The sequence below is a fragment of the Rana temporaria genome, chromosome 4 (genome assembly GCF_905171775.1).
Source record: "Rana temporaria chromosome 4, aRanTem1.1, whole genome shotgun sequence".
NCBI lineage: Eukaryota > Metazoa > Chordata > Amphibia > Anura > Ranidae > Rana > Rana temporaria.
Window position 1 is genome coordinate 120,830,348 of NC_053492.1, and position 15,682 is coordinate 120,846,029.

Here is a 15,682-nt window from a genome sequence, read left to right on the forward strand (position 1 = left end):
TCTCCCTATACATTAAAATCATAAAGGTCAAAACATAAAAAATCTAAAAATTAATAAATCTAATATATCACATTGAGAGCCCTCTAGTGGTTGATAAAAAAATTACATTGCCATTTAACCAACATCTGTGAGTATTACAGGTAGGTAAATCCCTATTGGAGACAAGAACAATCCCCAGAAGGGTAACCTACCTCCCCAAGGGGTCCCACACGGATCTTAAAGGCAAAAAATTAAACCGATAATCGTATACTATCCTCATCTTTAGTATCAAATTTCAATAGTATACAATCCTCAGATGGACCCAGAAAATTGGAGTGGCAAGAAAGGGGGGAAGAAAATGAATAGTTCAGCAAGAGATCACTAAGAATTGTCTAAAAAGGCATTGACCTCTATGTCCACATTCAAACCCTGCGGTTTAAGACATTTCATGCGATATATCCAACTCATCTCGAGTTTTGATATCGCTATCCTTTTTGATCCACCTCTCCAGTGGGGTTTGAGGATGTCAATGGCAATAAAGGAAGTGCCACCAGGATCCCTGGCATGCACCTCCCTATAATGCCGAGAAACAGAATGTTCTCTAAATCCTCTCCTTATGTTCCCAATGTGTTCATTGACCCTTACCTGGAACTTTCTTACAGTACGTCCAACGTACTGTAACCCACATGGGCAACCCTGTTTTGGCTGATATGATATTAATTTGGGTATAATGTTCATGCTGCTATATTTCTGGCGTTTTTAATAGATGCTATAAAGTGGTGACATGAATTTACCCGTTTTTAGGTTAATATGGCGTTATCTGTTTATGTATAGTAAGAACATACGATGTGACAGACAGTGACTCTTTAACTAAAACATTTATATGAAATGAATGGTGGGATGTCTGCTGACCATTGAGAATATCCTCATGAGGTAGGACCTTACCCTGCTGACATAGGATAGTCCTATCTATGTCAAGGGCGGTCTTACTGGTAGGAAGTTCCGGGTCATTCAGATCCTCCCCTTCCGGGTTCATTGATCCTGCGGCCGTTCCTGATTGGAGGCTGCTAGCTGAGAGAGAGGCTTGGTTGCCTGCTCTGTAGGCATATAAGGCTGACGTTCAGTGCGTTGCCCGTGCCCTTTGACAACGCCATCTGTGGTGAAATCGATCAGGGCGGAGCCACGCACCGAACGTCATTGTGTTTTACGTGACCCCGGATGCACGGGCGCACGTTTTTTATTTGTATCTGTTTGCTTGTTTTAGCCGGCAATTTTAAATTATATGTACCGCTGTGTATATGTTGCACAATTTTTAATAAATATTTGACGGTACTTCACATTCTGAGCCTATTTCTTCCCCTGGTTCGCCGGATGGACGTGGAGCCGTTAAACACATTGGAGAGGATATTCTGCCTGTCAGCTGTGACCGAGTTTTCTCCATGACCTGAGTGGATCGACACGCTTTTTATGATCGTGGATCTGGTAAGAGCACACCCTTACTTACCTCTCGGTGGGAATATATGTTTCTTCTGACCAGAGACCAGAGGCTGTTCAATATTTGGATCATTTTATTACTCTGCAACTGTTTTTTGCCCATCTATTTGGACATTCATATGTTTTGGGGTTCTGCTGTTGATTTCCCCTCTCATTTTGGACTGCCTAACAATTGATTAGTATGCAATTCTAATGGACTAACAAAGTTTTTTAAGCGTTTGGTCCCAAATAGCAGATTGTTGTAATTACCCCGAAAGGTTTTTCCCATGACTGTTTGGGCATCATCCCTTTTTTTTGCTATTTTTTGCACTAGCACTTTATTCATTTATTCATTTATGCATTTATTTATTTATATTATTTTCGCATTAAGTTGCGACTCCTAGCGCAACTCATCTTTTTTCTTTTTTCTTTTTTCTTTATATATATATATATATATATATATATATATATATATTCATCTGTTCTTAGCAGTGATATATAAACAGTGGCGATTGTCTCAGGGGGCACTGTCGTTGCCATCACTGGGACCTATACCGCTGTCATCTACTGATTTCGAGTTTATATTTTATATTATATTATACTATATTGTATCACACTATATTATATTTGTCATCTTAATCTCATTTTTTCTCAATCCCATTTTTATATCTACTTCCATTCCCATTTCTATTTAACATTATTATTATTATCACCATCAATATCATTACCACCACTCTCACTTTTGTTCTTTTGATTAGTGTGAGGTTTCTGGGACCATGCACTTAGGTGGATGGCCCCTGGGAAGTCCTCCGCGGCCTGCGGTTGGGTGGGTAATTGCATGAGTGCTCATGTGTATATAAGGGGAGCCCTTGGAAGGGTCTACACTGCTGGGCTCTGATGAAGAGGTCCTTGTAGCCTCAAAACGCGTCAGCCGGCAGTGACACACCTTTATCCCCCCTATTTGGAGTGTGGTTTGAGGTGTATCTATCACAGCGTTGTCGATAAGCCTACTATGTTGCTCTCCTTGTGAGTAGTTTTTTATTCTATTTTTATTCTACTAAATTGTCAACGGTAACACACTAGGCTGGTGCGCATTTTTTTTCTCTTTTCTTATGTCATGAGATGTTTACTTGATTTTTTTATGTGATACCCTTTCATTAAGCAATGTTACTTATGTACCTGCCAATAAAACCAATAAAGATATAAAGAAAAAAAAAACTGTGCAGCTTCGACCAAAGTTAAATATTGCCCTTGGTATAGGGGTAGGCCATTTAAGTACCTCATGAGGCCTGACTGGAATACTTCTAGAACGTTGCTATGCATGTTGCTTAGAAAAGCCTAGTGTTACTGCTCAATTTGACCATCAGCAGAGTAAGTTCTCAAAAGCTGAGCTCAGAGCTACTGCATCAGGGGAGAGAAGGCACATATGAGAGAGTTTGAATTGAAGAAAGAGCTTGTTCCTGTGATGGTGAAGTTAAGCAGCAACACCGGCTTCATGAGGTACATTAATGGTCTACACCTATAGCAAGGGCATAATTCAACTTTGATTAAATCTGAACAGCTTGTTAGTATCTAGTACAAATGTCCCTTATGTGCATAGGCAGTTTTGTTTGGCAAAGATTAACTATGACTTTAAGATTGTAAGCTCTAACAAGCAGGGCCCTATGATTCCCCTCTGTATTGAATTGTATTGTAACTGCACTGTCTCTCTCCATTTTGTAAAGATCTGCACAAACTGTTGGCGTTATATAAATACTGTATAATAATAAAAGGTTTACTGCACGTGCACTACATGCACCTGTCAGACTTGCTTCCATATAGATAGAAGACAGGCAGATATCTCCACGCCTGGCATTCTCAGTAAGAATTCTGCCTGCCTAAAGCAGCCAAAGAGAATATCTTGGTTTGAGTTGCAGGGTTCTATTGTTAACCACTGGTAGATATTGGCAGCCCAACAGGACACATAACATTAGTAAGATTGCATAAACATAGTGAATTAACTGGGTACAAATACAATTTTTTCTTTACATGCTCCAGTTTATTTAAGAAGAGCCACCTGTGGCTGTGGTCTATATATTTTGTATTCACTGTGTGGTTTGTAATGCTGAACACTCTTCTGTTATCCAATGAGACTGGTGTATGTTGGTTGTCAACTCAGTTAGTTTAAAGTTTCCTGTTTTGAGTGTGACAGTTGTAGATAACTTTAGAGCCATAGGCAGGAAATCCGTTTTACTTGCTAAGTGTGACCTAACTGCATCTAAAGAAAAGACCCAGACGTACCACACACAGCGTCACAACAATGGGAGAATCTATGGAAAACAATTCAGGCAACTTCATCATTTCCCTCAACAGCGAGTGTCCCAAAGAACTGGGGGAGCTCATTGAAAAATCGAGTGGAGACATTCGAAAATTTGATGATACTGAATTTACATTAGCTCTTCAGAATGGACTGGAAAACCTCAGGCTCGAGAAGTCCCTGACCGATGTAGTTCTGAGTGTTGGAACCAGCTTGTTTCCTTGTCATCGAGTTGTACTGGCAGCTGCTAGCAATTATTTCAGGTAGGAGACACAGCTTGGCCAAATATATGTCCGATACTTTTCAGTGTATTGTCATTTAGGAGGTAACGGTTTATAAAGTACAGATGCTGTCTTTTAAGTTTAGTCCTCTTAAACAGTAACTCAATTTTTGTGGCAAATTCAAAACCAGAAAGCAGGCGAGTAAAATAAAATGTGCAAATAGTATTTATTGCTTCATTACATTGTTAAGTCTGTTTAGACTTTTTAAATATCTATTATTCCCTAATATAAATTCTGAAACTTTACTTGAAACCATGGGGTCAGGTTAAAGCTGTGTTATCCGTGGAAGGTTGACATGGACACTTGGTTTGTTTCCTATAATGCCTGCATAGCATCAAGCAAAATGTATACATTTTTGGTGGACATAGTGGAATGCTCAACACCCTGTACAAGCTTATTAAATGTTAGTTCATGGTAGCCCGGCACTAGTATCTCCTCTGTGAGTATTATGTGTGGCTGCTCCCAGAGTAGGATGAGAGGAGTATACAGAGCAAAGGGTTAGTTTAGTGTTAAGACTTAGTTTAGGGGGTTACATTAGGTCACTGTCTGTGTTAAGGATTAAAGGATTTAGTTACAATTTTGGTTAATCCAATAATTATATCCTCACAACTCACAAGTCATTGAAATAGAAAATATATCACTTTGGGAACTTTTAGGGTGTCAAATGATCACATGACCAAATGTATAAAATTACATATTTTTTTTTTCTTTTTAATGTACAATCTTGTAAAAAATCTATGTAAATGGTGGTTCAAAACTGGTTGGTTACATCATAGACATAAGCATAAGCCTAAAATGATATGAACTTGTATATTTAACACATATATCCATTGAAGGTAGCCTGATGTAGTCATCTCAGCATTGTATGCAACAAAGCATTTTGTTGGTGGTGAGATGCCTTTCAACACATTTTAAATTAATGGAAATCTCAGTAAAAATTAGATTTTTGTATTTTATACTTTGTCGATGAACACATTTTTCATGTAAATTTTTTAAAAATGTGTACAAATATTTGTAACAGATTTTATATTTTTTGGAATTTTCTCTTTACTTGTCTATTTAAGATGTTTTAAGTAATTTATGAAGCTAGAAAAATTATACGAATCTATCAATGTTTTCACACTAGATTCACACAACCTTCACTGAGGATTCAAAAATGTTTCTAATTAGGTCTATTTATCAATGTTTTCTCCAAGGATTCACACATTTTTTAACCAAAACGTAGGTTGAAAAATATAAGAACCTTGAGGATAGTGGTGAGAGTATTGGGTAAAAACATTAAAAAACAGACCCCTAGTGTTCTCTTCTAATTTTTATTTTACTTTTTTGATGTTCAAAAGATTTTAAACTGTTTAAAATTATAATACTGTTTTTAATATAAATTTCATTATTTGTAAATATCTTATTTAGAAATAACTAGTTAATATAGCGTGCTCCCAGGCTCTTTCCCCAACAAGCCGCTACCAAACACTAGGTCTGATAGAATGTACTAAGCTGACTGTCTTGGTACACAGCTACACAGTTACTGGGCATGTTGTGTTATGCATTGGCCCAAATAATGGATTAAACATTCAGGACTTTCCTCTGCTGGTGTCCCAGCCAGGACAGGACAAAGCACAAAAAGCAGGAGGAGCATTGTACAGAAAACTCTCCTGTATCCAGCACCTATGTGAACCGTACATTTTGTATTGCTGCATCATATTAATCTAGACACAGACCAGCTCGGCAAAAACATATTATTTTACCAACATATTAAAAGCTGTTTTTTTGGAACAGATTCTCTTTACATCTAAATAGTATTTGTTTAGCTTTATTAATATTTTAATATTTCGGCATACTACAGAAATACTGTATTTATAGTTTATACCATTTAATTCCACCTTATTCTATTCAACTATCTATCCTCATCAAGATAACACTATCTTTTTGCCCTCACAGTGCAGCAAATTTTTCCAATCAGTTGCACCTTATAAAAATTAATCTTCTTTTTTTTATAACAGTCAGGCTGTCACCTGAGCTTTTTATTTTCTTTTTCTCTATTTTCTTATCAATGGTTGCCAATTTTAGTCTTACTGGAATAAACAGTGAAGATTTTATTAAACGGTTTTAGTGTTTTTTCCTCTTTTGCACAGGAAAGTATGAGTAAATGGTTTTAGTTTGACTGTCCTTAATTCACTTGTGTTTTAATAGATGTATGCTAATAAATGTCACGGTCCCCTCCCATGCCAATGGGTTTATGTAGATAAAGGAACGATCTAAAACCTAAACATGGCTTTGTGTATTTAAAGCATGAGAAGTTCTTTACAACTATTGATATATGACACTTAGCGGTTGATTTACTAAAGGCAAATAGACTGTGCACTTTGCAAGTGAAGTTGCACTCTGCAAAGGCATTTGTGCCAGAGCTCAGAAAATGAGGTGGAACCCTGCTGACTTCTATCATCTAATCATGTGCAAGCAAAAATGCATATTTTTTTTTTTTTGCTTTGCATGTGATTGGGTATACTTTGCAAAGAGAAGCTTCACCTCACTTACTAAGCTCTAGAGCAGGGGTCTCCAAACTGTGGCCGAGGGCCAGATGTGGCCCTTTGCTAGCCTTTATGCGGCCCTTGGGGCACTATTCCTCTACCTGATATGAGGCACTATTCCTTTCACTGACACCAACAAGGGGGCACTATTTCTTCTACTGATATCAATGATGGGATACTATTCCTCCTAGTGATAGGGGCCCTACTCCTCCTACTGACCACAAACCCTGAGGCGACCAACAAGGGGGCACTATTTCTTCTACTGATATCAATGATGGGATACTATTCCTCCTAGTGATAGGGGTCCTACTCCTCCTACTGACCACCAACCTTGAGGCCACATTTATTCTTACTGGTGCTGGGCCCAGGACATTTTTTGCACCCACTGGCCACAATCCGGCCCTTTCTAAAGTCTGAAGGACAGTAAAGTGGCCCTTTGTTTGAAAAGTTTGGAGACCCCTGCTCTAGAGCAAATGCCCTTGCAAAGTGCTCAGTCTTTTTCCTTTTAGTAAATTAACCTCAACGTTGTAAAAAAATGTCACTACATGCACCTACACTGGCATAGATCTGAGTATGATTTAGATCAGTGTTTCTGAACCTTTTCTCAGTCAAGAAACCCTTTAAAATTATAGACAACCTCAAGGCACCCCATTCTAAAATGTAAAAAAAATATTCTAATAGTTTTCAACAATACATCAACATCCACACATGTTGGACACCCAATGTTAGAGGGGATTTATTCTTCCAACTCCAATACACTTTTGTACACTGGTACTGACTAGTTTTCTAATGTTTCTCTTCTCCCTCAGTTTTTCTCCATCACTCAGCTGACCCCAGCGCTGACAGAGAGGGGCAATGGGGGGTCATTGCTTGTTAGGACGCAGGTGGCTAGAAGGTTGTAATGGTGCACAATGAAAACCTGTGGCTTTGTGTTACTAAAAGGCAGGCTTCATCATGCTGGTTTGTAGGAAATTTTTAGGCATTTTGCCAAGGCATCCCCGAAGAAACCCCAAGGCACACCAGGGTGCCTGGGCACAGTGGGCACCCTGGTTGAAAAAGGCTGATCCTGATTGTGTGATAGTTTTACAGTTCATGTTTGTTTTCTGCTAATGTCCTGTGCACACTTTTTACATGAAGTTTATTTAAGGTGTATAAAAACGTTAACAATAAACTTCTCTTATTTGCTCCCGTTTGATCTGTTAAATATACCATTGAAAGTGGTTTTTTTTATATCTGTCCAATAGGTGGAATAACATACCTGTTGATCATGTCAGAAATTCCGAGCTGTCATGTATTCTCTGTATGCTTCATATGTTATCTCAAGGAGTCTAATTAGCCCTCCTAGTTCTTGTTGTGGGACTGCAGAATGATTAGTCCCTATGTTGTGGAGATAGGAGGGTGAGTGGGCTTGAGTAGCAAGAGATAACTGAGCAGGGCTGACACCAATCAGTCCATAAAAATGTGAGTGCTTTTCTGGCAGACAACGGGATTTTTTTGCCCTTGAAGAGTCTTTAGAAATGTGCATGTATTGCAAAGGTGTATCACATTTTTTAAAATTTTGCACATACACATTAAGGGTGCTACAGTGCCTTGAAAAAGTATTCACACCCCTTGACATTTTCCACATTTTGTCATGTATTTTATTGGGATTTTATGTGATAGACCACAAAGTGGCACATAATTGTGAAGTGGAAGAAAAATGATAAATGGTTTTTAAAATTTGTTACAAAAAAAATGTGAAAAGTGTGGCGTGCATTTGTATTCAGCTCCCTTTACTCTGATACCCCTAACTAAAATCGAGTGGAAACAATTGCCTTCAGAAGTCACCTAATTAGTAAATAGAGTCCATCTGTGTGTAATTTAGTCTCAGTATAAATAAAGCTGCTCTGTGAAGCCCTCAGAGGTTTGTTAGAGAATCTTAGTGAACAAACAGCATCATGAAAGCCAAGGAGCACATCAGACCGGTCAGGGATAAAGTTGTGAAGAAGTCTTTTATTTATAAAAAAAAATTGAAAAATATTTATCATTTTCCTTCCACTTCACAATCATTTGCCACTTGGTGTTGGTCCATCACAAAAAATCCCAATAAAAGAAATTTACGTTTTTGGTTGTAGCATGACAAAATTTGGTAAAATTTCAAGGGGTGTGAACACTTTTTCAAGGCACTGTATGTCTACTAAATTTGCATGTCAAATGGAAAACAATAAAAACCCCTTCATGAGTACTCTAAAGCTGAACTACAGGCAAACAGCTAAATCCATAGTTGAAACATATATACACACTGCTTAGCTTGCTAAAAGATTGTTAAGTCTGTTCAGCCAGTCTTGTGATCAACTGCTGCCAGACAACATAGACAAGAAGGTGACCTTACTTTCTTCACAGTAGATAAACAGTACAGTTTAGTCACTGATCTTCCTCAGCTAGCTTTCAACACAGGCGTTTCAGCACATTGTTCAGGCCACCACACTGTTTTCTTGTGTCAGCAAGCTTCTAGTGTTAGATGCATTGCAGTAGAACCTGGATGTCTCATAGAAATGGCTCTTCCCAGGTTAAGTTGCTAATTTAAAGGCAAATGTAGGTATTTACTAGGCACTTAAGCACCTTCCTGCCCAAGCCAATTTTCTACTTTCAGCGCTGTTGCAATTTGAATGACAATTGCGCGGTCATGCTACATTGTACCCAAATTTTTATTATTTTGTTCCCACAAATAGAGTTTTCTTTTGGTGGTATTTTATCACCTCTGCGATATAATTTTTTTTGCGCAACGAATAAAAAAATACAGAAAATTAAGAAAAAAAAAGTTTTTCTTTGTTTCTGTTATTTTTTTTGTATTTTTTTGGCTTCACTGATGGGCACTGATAAGGCGACACCAATGAGGTGGCACTGATGGGCACTGATAGGCGGCACTGATGGGCACTGGTAGGTGGCACTCATAGGCGGCACTGATGGGCGCTCATAGGCGGCTCTGATGGGCACTTATGGGTGGCACTGATAGGTGGTACAGATGGGCACTGATGGTCACTGATAGGTGGCACTGATGGACACTGATGGGTGGCACTGTTGACACTGATGGGTGGCACTGTTGACACTGATGGGTGGCATTGCTGGGCATCACTTGTCTGTAGTTTTCCATAATTTTGCCAGTCAGTGCCCATTTGATTGGCATATATATATATTGGGCATATTTTTTATATGTGGATGGCCAGGGAGCACATAACTGGACATCCACATTTTGGGGGCTTCCCTAGTGGTCCTGTCGGCTTCCCTGGTGGTCCAGTGTGGGCATCAGCGCAGACCCCCCCCCTGTCAGGAGAGTCACCAATTGTCTCTCCTCTACTCGCGTCTGTCAGACTCGAGTGAGGAAAAGCCGATCAATGGCTCTTCCTGTTTACATCGTGAAGAGCCTCCGCCAGAGACTGACACACTGCACCACCGATCGCCTCGATGCGCGCCCCCCCACGGGCGCGCGACGGCTGTTATCCTGTATCCAGTCAGGATAACGCAACCATTGCCGGCCATCATTTTGCTATAGGCCGGGCGGTAAGTGGTTAAAGTGGAACTTGACCCTCAAGGGCATGTTGTCTCTCATCCTCCCCTCCACTGCAGAAATTGAGCTTTTTTTTTCGTCCTTCTTTTTTAAGGCCTGGCTCGCCCTCTGTGCATGTCATTTGTCTAGATAAATGATGTGCATTTTGCTCGCATTGCCTACTGGGATATGTATGTCTCATATTTTCCTTCATTGGGAAGGGTGGGAGGGGGGTGGGGCTAGGCAGCGCATCATTGGTGAAGCCGTTAGGTTAACCCGGAAGAGCCAGCAGCTTACCAATGATGTCATAGAAGAAGATGGCGGTGTGGGACTGAGGGGGATGCAGAGAAGAAGCAAATCTCAGCAGGTCAACGCTGGGCCCAGTGGTCGGGTGAGTACATTAAAACGGAGCTCCACCCAAAAGCGGAAGCTCCGCTTGTTCGCCTGAAGGCTCCACTGCCGGTTTTCCTTACTTACAATCTCAGCGCCTGCACCCAAAGCCGATTGACGAATCGGCACAGGGTGTCGACATTGCGAGATCCCTGGACCCTGTGAGTGTCCTTATAGTAAAAGTCAGCAGCTACAGTATTTGTAGCTGCTGACTTTAAATCTTTTTTCCAGACTGGAGCTCCTCTTTAAATGTGCAGGACCTACAACCAGGTAAGTGGGGGTTAAAAAAAAAAGGGGGGGGGGTCAGGGAGCGTAAAGTTCTGATTTAAGGCTGGTACACACGGGCTGAATATTGGGCAGTTCAATAGGAACACTGGTCAAATCACTGGTAAACATTTTTTTTTTTATAAAGATAACAAGTAAGCAACCGCTGTCATAACGGAACTGCTTAGTTCAGGTACATCATATGAGCGAAAAGTGGTACATAGAATAGTAATGTGAAACCTTGCCAAAATGTTCAACAGAGGTACATTGTAGTATACAAAATTACATATACAGTATAGGACTGCTCAGTTAATTGTAGACTGGTTATTAAACATGAAAACCATCAGTCTTGCACAGTATGTAGCTGGGTTCTGGATAGTAATACTTATACAACAGTTGTGTAAATGTTGTGTTCCCCTCCCAGTTGCACAACAGGAAAAGAACATCCAGTTTACCCAGAGATTTTGTTCTCACTGTGGTTAAAGCTTTAGGGGCCCTGTTTTCCTCCTTTATACTTTTTTGATTTGCTTTTTATTTTTATCTTATTTATAGTAATATTGCACTAGTCAACTGACTTAAATATACAGAGACCATCCCAAATATTTTTATCCCTGGAAATGTGCCCACTTTTCAGTACTAGCAAACAGAATGGCTTAATCCCTGTTCTACACTGTAGATTTAGTCTGAATGATCTATTAATAATCATCATTTGATGCCCCTTTTAACTTAAAGTGGCACTAAATGGTATCCTCATTCTCCAAAAATAAACCATACCCACCCACTACTTAATGGCCCTGTAATCTTATTTTAATGAAATAGTTTCTTACTGTGTTTTCTGCCTCTTCTGGACCACTCTTTTCCCCCTCACTTCTGTTTATTTGCAACAAGCATTTTACGTTAGTTGCAGTAATGTGAACTTCTCTATGAACACTACAAATCCCACTGTCCATAGTCCATCTTGCAAGGAAGCAAGAGGGGGTGGCTACGTTCCTACAAATAGTGGGACCATGGAAAAGGAATGTAGCCATTCTCTAACAGAAAGTCGGATTACAGCAGAAGAAAATAGGAATTAGGAGATTTAGAGGAGGCTAAAGCCCCATACACACGGCCGAGGAACTCGACGTGCCAAACACATCGAGTTCCTCGGCCAGTTCAGCCTTGAAGCCGCCGAGGACCTCGGCGGGCCGAGAGCTCCCATAGAACAACGAGGAAATAGAGAACATGTTCTCTATTTCCTCGCCGAGGTCCTCGTCGGCTTCCTCGGCCGAAAGTGTACACACGGCCGGGTTTCTCGGCAGAATTCAGCCAGAAACTCGGTCGGAAGCTGAATTCTGCCGAGGAAACTGGTCGTGTGTACGGGGCCTGAGTGTTGGAAGATACTTTTATAAGAATACATACGTGAATAGACACCACAATACAACGGCATTTAAAGAGTTGTTTATAAAATGCTTTTTCTAAAAAGCGAGTGTGGTGTGGAGCATACAGGGTCCATCGAAATGTTCTCTGCATAACGATGCAGAAATTAGGCTATGATGGGGGAGAGCCTGGTCAACATTTTCCTCTTCCTCCTGGCAATTTTTCTTTTTCTCATAAATGAAAATTCTACAGAAAATGAAGCAAAGAGCACATTTGTAAAGCAGTCTGTTGTGAAGATTTTTACTTTGAAAAGCAGCACTATGATCATCTTAAAGCGGACTTCCGCTGTAAAAAATATATATTAAAAGCCAGCAGCTACAAATACTGCAGCTGCTGACTTTTAATATATGGACACTTACCTGTCCTAGAGTCCAGCGACGTTGGCAGCAGAAGACAAGCAATCGATTGTCTCTCGGCTGCCCCACCGCCATCATCGGTGAGGGAATCAGAAAGTGATGCATTGCGGCTTCACTGCCCGGTTCCCTACTGCGCATGCGCGAATCGCACTGCGCGGTCCTCACTGTTTCCCGCTGTGTTCTGTAGGGAACCGGGCAGTGAAGCCGCAAGTGTCCATTTATTAAAAGTCAGCAGCTGCAGTATTTGTAGCTGCTGGCTTTTAATATGTTTTTTTTTACAACGGGCGGGGAACTGACGCACTACCCGCAGGTCCCCGCAGAGTCTATGCCGGAAGTGGGTGCAAGTACCTGTCTTAGACAGGTATCTGCACCCCCCTGAAAGATGCCAATTGTGGCACGGAGGGGGGGAGGAATCCGATGGGCAGAAGTTCCACTTTAGGGTGGAGCTCCGCTTTAAAGAGGAAGTAAACCCTCTGAAAGTATTGCTAAAATAAAAACTGCGCCGGAGCAGCAATACCCGGAAGTCACTCCTGGTATCATGGTGGTGGCGGAGGAGAGGAACAAGGGTCGCTGTGCGGGCTTCAATCTTAGGTAAGTAATTGTTAATGAGCTAGTATGCTATGCATATCATAATAGCTCATTATCAATTACTTACCTAAGATCGAAGCCCGCGCAGCGACCCTCGTTCCTCTCCTCTGCCACCGACATGATACCAGGAGTGACTTCCGGATATCGCTGCTCTGGCGCTGTGACTGGCCGGAGCAGCGATGACGTCACTTCCACGCATGCGCGTCAGAGCTGTCAGGGATGGCACGGTCCCAATTATTAACAGCCCGCTCAGTGCGCCTGCGCCGTTGTCTACTGAGCCCCCCTCCAATCCAGCGATGTTCACAATATCTTTGGTTGTATGAGGACTCTTCCTCCTCATTGGCTGAAACAACAGTGAGAGCTCATAGCCCATTGGGCCCAGTGGAGCCAATGAGAAAAAAAAGGGGGGGCGAGCCACGGCTCTATTTGTCTTATGGACGGATAGAACAGTGGCTCGGCAGCGAGCATGCAGCAGTGCCCCCAGGGTAAGAGGTGCCCCCAGGCTGCACTCATGGCCCTTATTGTGCTTCAGTTATTTAAAATGTAAGTTTTTTTTCCTGAAACTTACCTCATAAAGTGAAGGTGCGTGTTATATGCCGATAAATACTGTATATCCAAATAACATGCCCAAGCTCATCTCTTCACCACACACAGTCAAAAAGGCAGGAGAATTCTTGTTGGGCGGTGTATTAGTGCTCGAACTGCATTTTAATGGTTCAAAGAATGTCAGGCAAAATGGTCGGCCCTCACGCATGTTCACTTCATCAAATCTGGCCCTCTTCGAAAAAAAATTGGACACCCCTGGGTTATATACTTCTGTGTGAGATACTTCCACAGTGTTCTACAAGCTGTTGTACTTTTACATGCATTTTAGAAGCATGCAAGAAGAATATTGTCACTGTTGAATGTTATTGCACAACACAACTTCTTCTTGTAGTGTTTCATGACATTACATGAGAGCTCATGACTGAAACTTTAACTTCATGTGTTTCTTAGGGCCATGTTCTGTAATGATCTAAAAGAGAAGTACGAAGAAAAGATTATAATCAAAGGGGTGGATGCAGAAACCATGGAGATTATTTTGGATTATGCATACACAAGCAAAATGGTGATCACAAAACAAAATGTGCAAAAAATATTGGAGGCCGCAAGTCTTTTTCAAGTAAGTGTAATGCAAATTAATGATGTCAATATTCTCACATGGAAATTAAATTTAAACTATATAAATATACTGTATATATAAAAAGATTTGATGACAGTTGTCGTACTGCTTCTATTTTGGAGACTGAAAAGGCTGTTGTGTTACCAACTAATCAGCGCAGTTGTTGGGTTTCTGTGAGGACACACATACTAATAAAAACACCACCAACCAGGAAGCAATGGTACTGTGACAAAAACATGACAGGACTGTCTTGTAAATGGGGGAATGTAACCAAACCACAGGTACCGCTTGATTCACACATTTCTTCATTCAAAGGAAGCTGCCTTTGCTTAATGAAAGAAAATGGTTCTTAACAAGCTTCCCTTTTCTAGTTGTAGCATTAGACCTGGATAAAAAAAGTGTTTAGCCAAACTATGGGGGTTATTTACTAAAGGCAAATCCACGTTGCACTACAAGTGCAAACTACAATTGCAAAGTGCACTTGAAATTGCACTGAAAGTGCAATTGGAAGTGCAGGAGCTGAAGATCCGAGGGGGACATGCAAGGAAAAAAAAAACAGCATTTTAACTTGCACATGATTGGATAATAAAATCAGCAGAGCTTCCCCTCATTTCAGATCTACCCCTCAGATTTACAGCGAATGCACTTCCAAGTGCACCTTCAGTGCAATTTCAAGTGCACGTTGCACTTGTAGTTTGCACTTGTAGTGCAAAGTCGATTTGTCTTTAGTAAATAACCCCCCATGTCTGTCATATGACTGCAAAAATGGGAATACACTTTACTCAGGCACAGGTACTAGAGTTGCTTTTGAGCACAGAACTTTCCACCATAGTGGGAATAACGAGTCTTCTCCAATTATATCTGTCCCCGACGTGGCCTCCAGTGCATTCTGCATAAAAACTGAATCTTGTGAAGAATCATAACTGGTAATGATTGCAGAGAAAACAGTCACATGAGTAAAAGCTGAAAGGTTGTGAAATAACAATTTCTCTTTATTTCTGTTGACAAAGTACAGAAAAGCAGGAACTTCACACCACTGTGTGGGACCATTGGCTGACTGGCACACTCCACAGTGTGCTTGCTTGTTTTTGAACATTTAGAAACTCTCATATATTGATAACTTTAGAGTTGTAGGTCAAGCAGTATCCAGATTTCCAGAAAAAAACACACTTGTCTGATCTACTGCCCAGTGGTAAACATTCTGCAGACATTTGTAGACCTTTGGATTAGTTTGGTGTAATCCCTCTCTGTAGCTGCTCTTTGGGGAAATAATGTTTTGCAGCAATTTTTTTCTTGAGCTAAAAGCACCATTTCCTGTTGCGCTCCTCGTTTATGTACTATCGCTGTGTATTCAGCTAGTGATTGCAAATCTAAAGACCCCTGTAGTACTTCCTTATCTATAATGGCCATATGATAAGGGCAG

The 15,682-nt window shown here is 40.7% G+C and overlaps 1 protein-coding gene across 1 annotated transcript in view; it reads left to right on the plus strand.

Moving 5' to 3' along the window:
* The first annotated feature begins 3,529 nt into the window (after nucleotides 1–3,529).
* Nucleotides 3,530–15,682, plus strand: part of KLHL6 (kelch like family member 6) — a 49,387-nt gene continuing 37,234 nt past the window's right edge. The window contains exons 1-2 of the mRNA XM_040348976.1: nucleotides 3,530–4,011; nucleotides 14,094–14,259. Of these exons, the coding sequence (XP_040204910.1) occupies nucleotides 3,752–4,011; nucleotides 14,094–14,259 (426 nt within the window). The 5' untranslated portion in view covers nucleotides 3,530–3,751. The remainder of the gene's footprint in view (nucleotides 4,012–14,093; nucleotides 14,260–15,682) is intronic.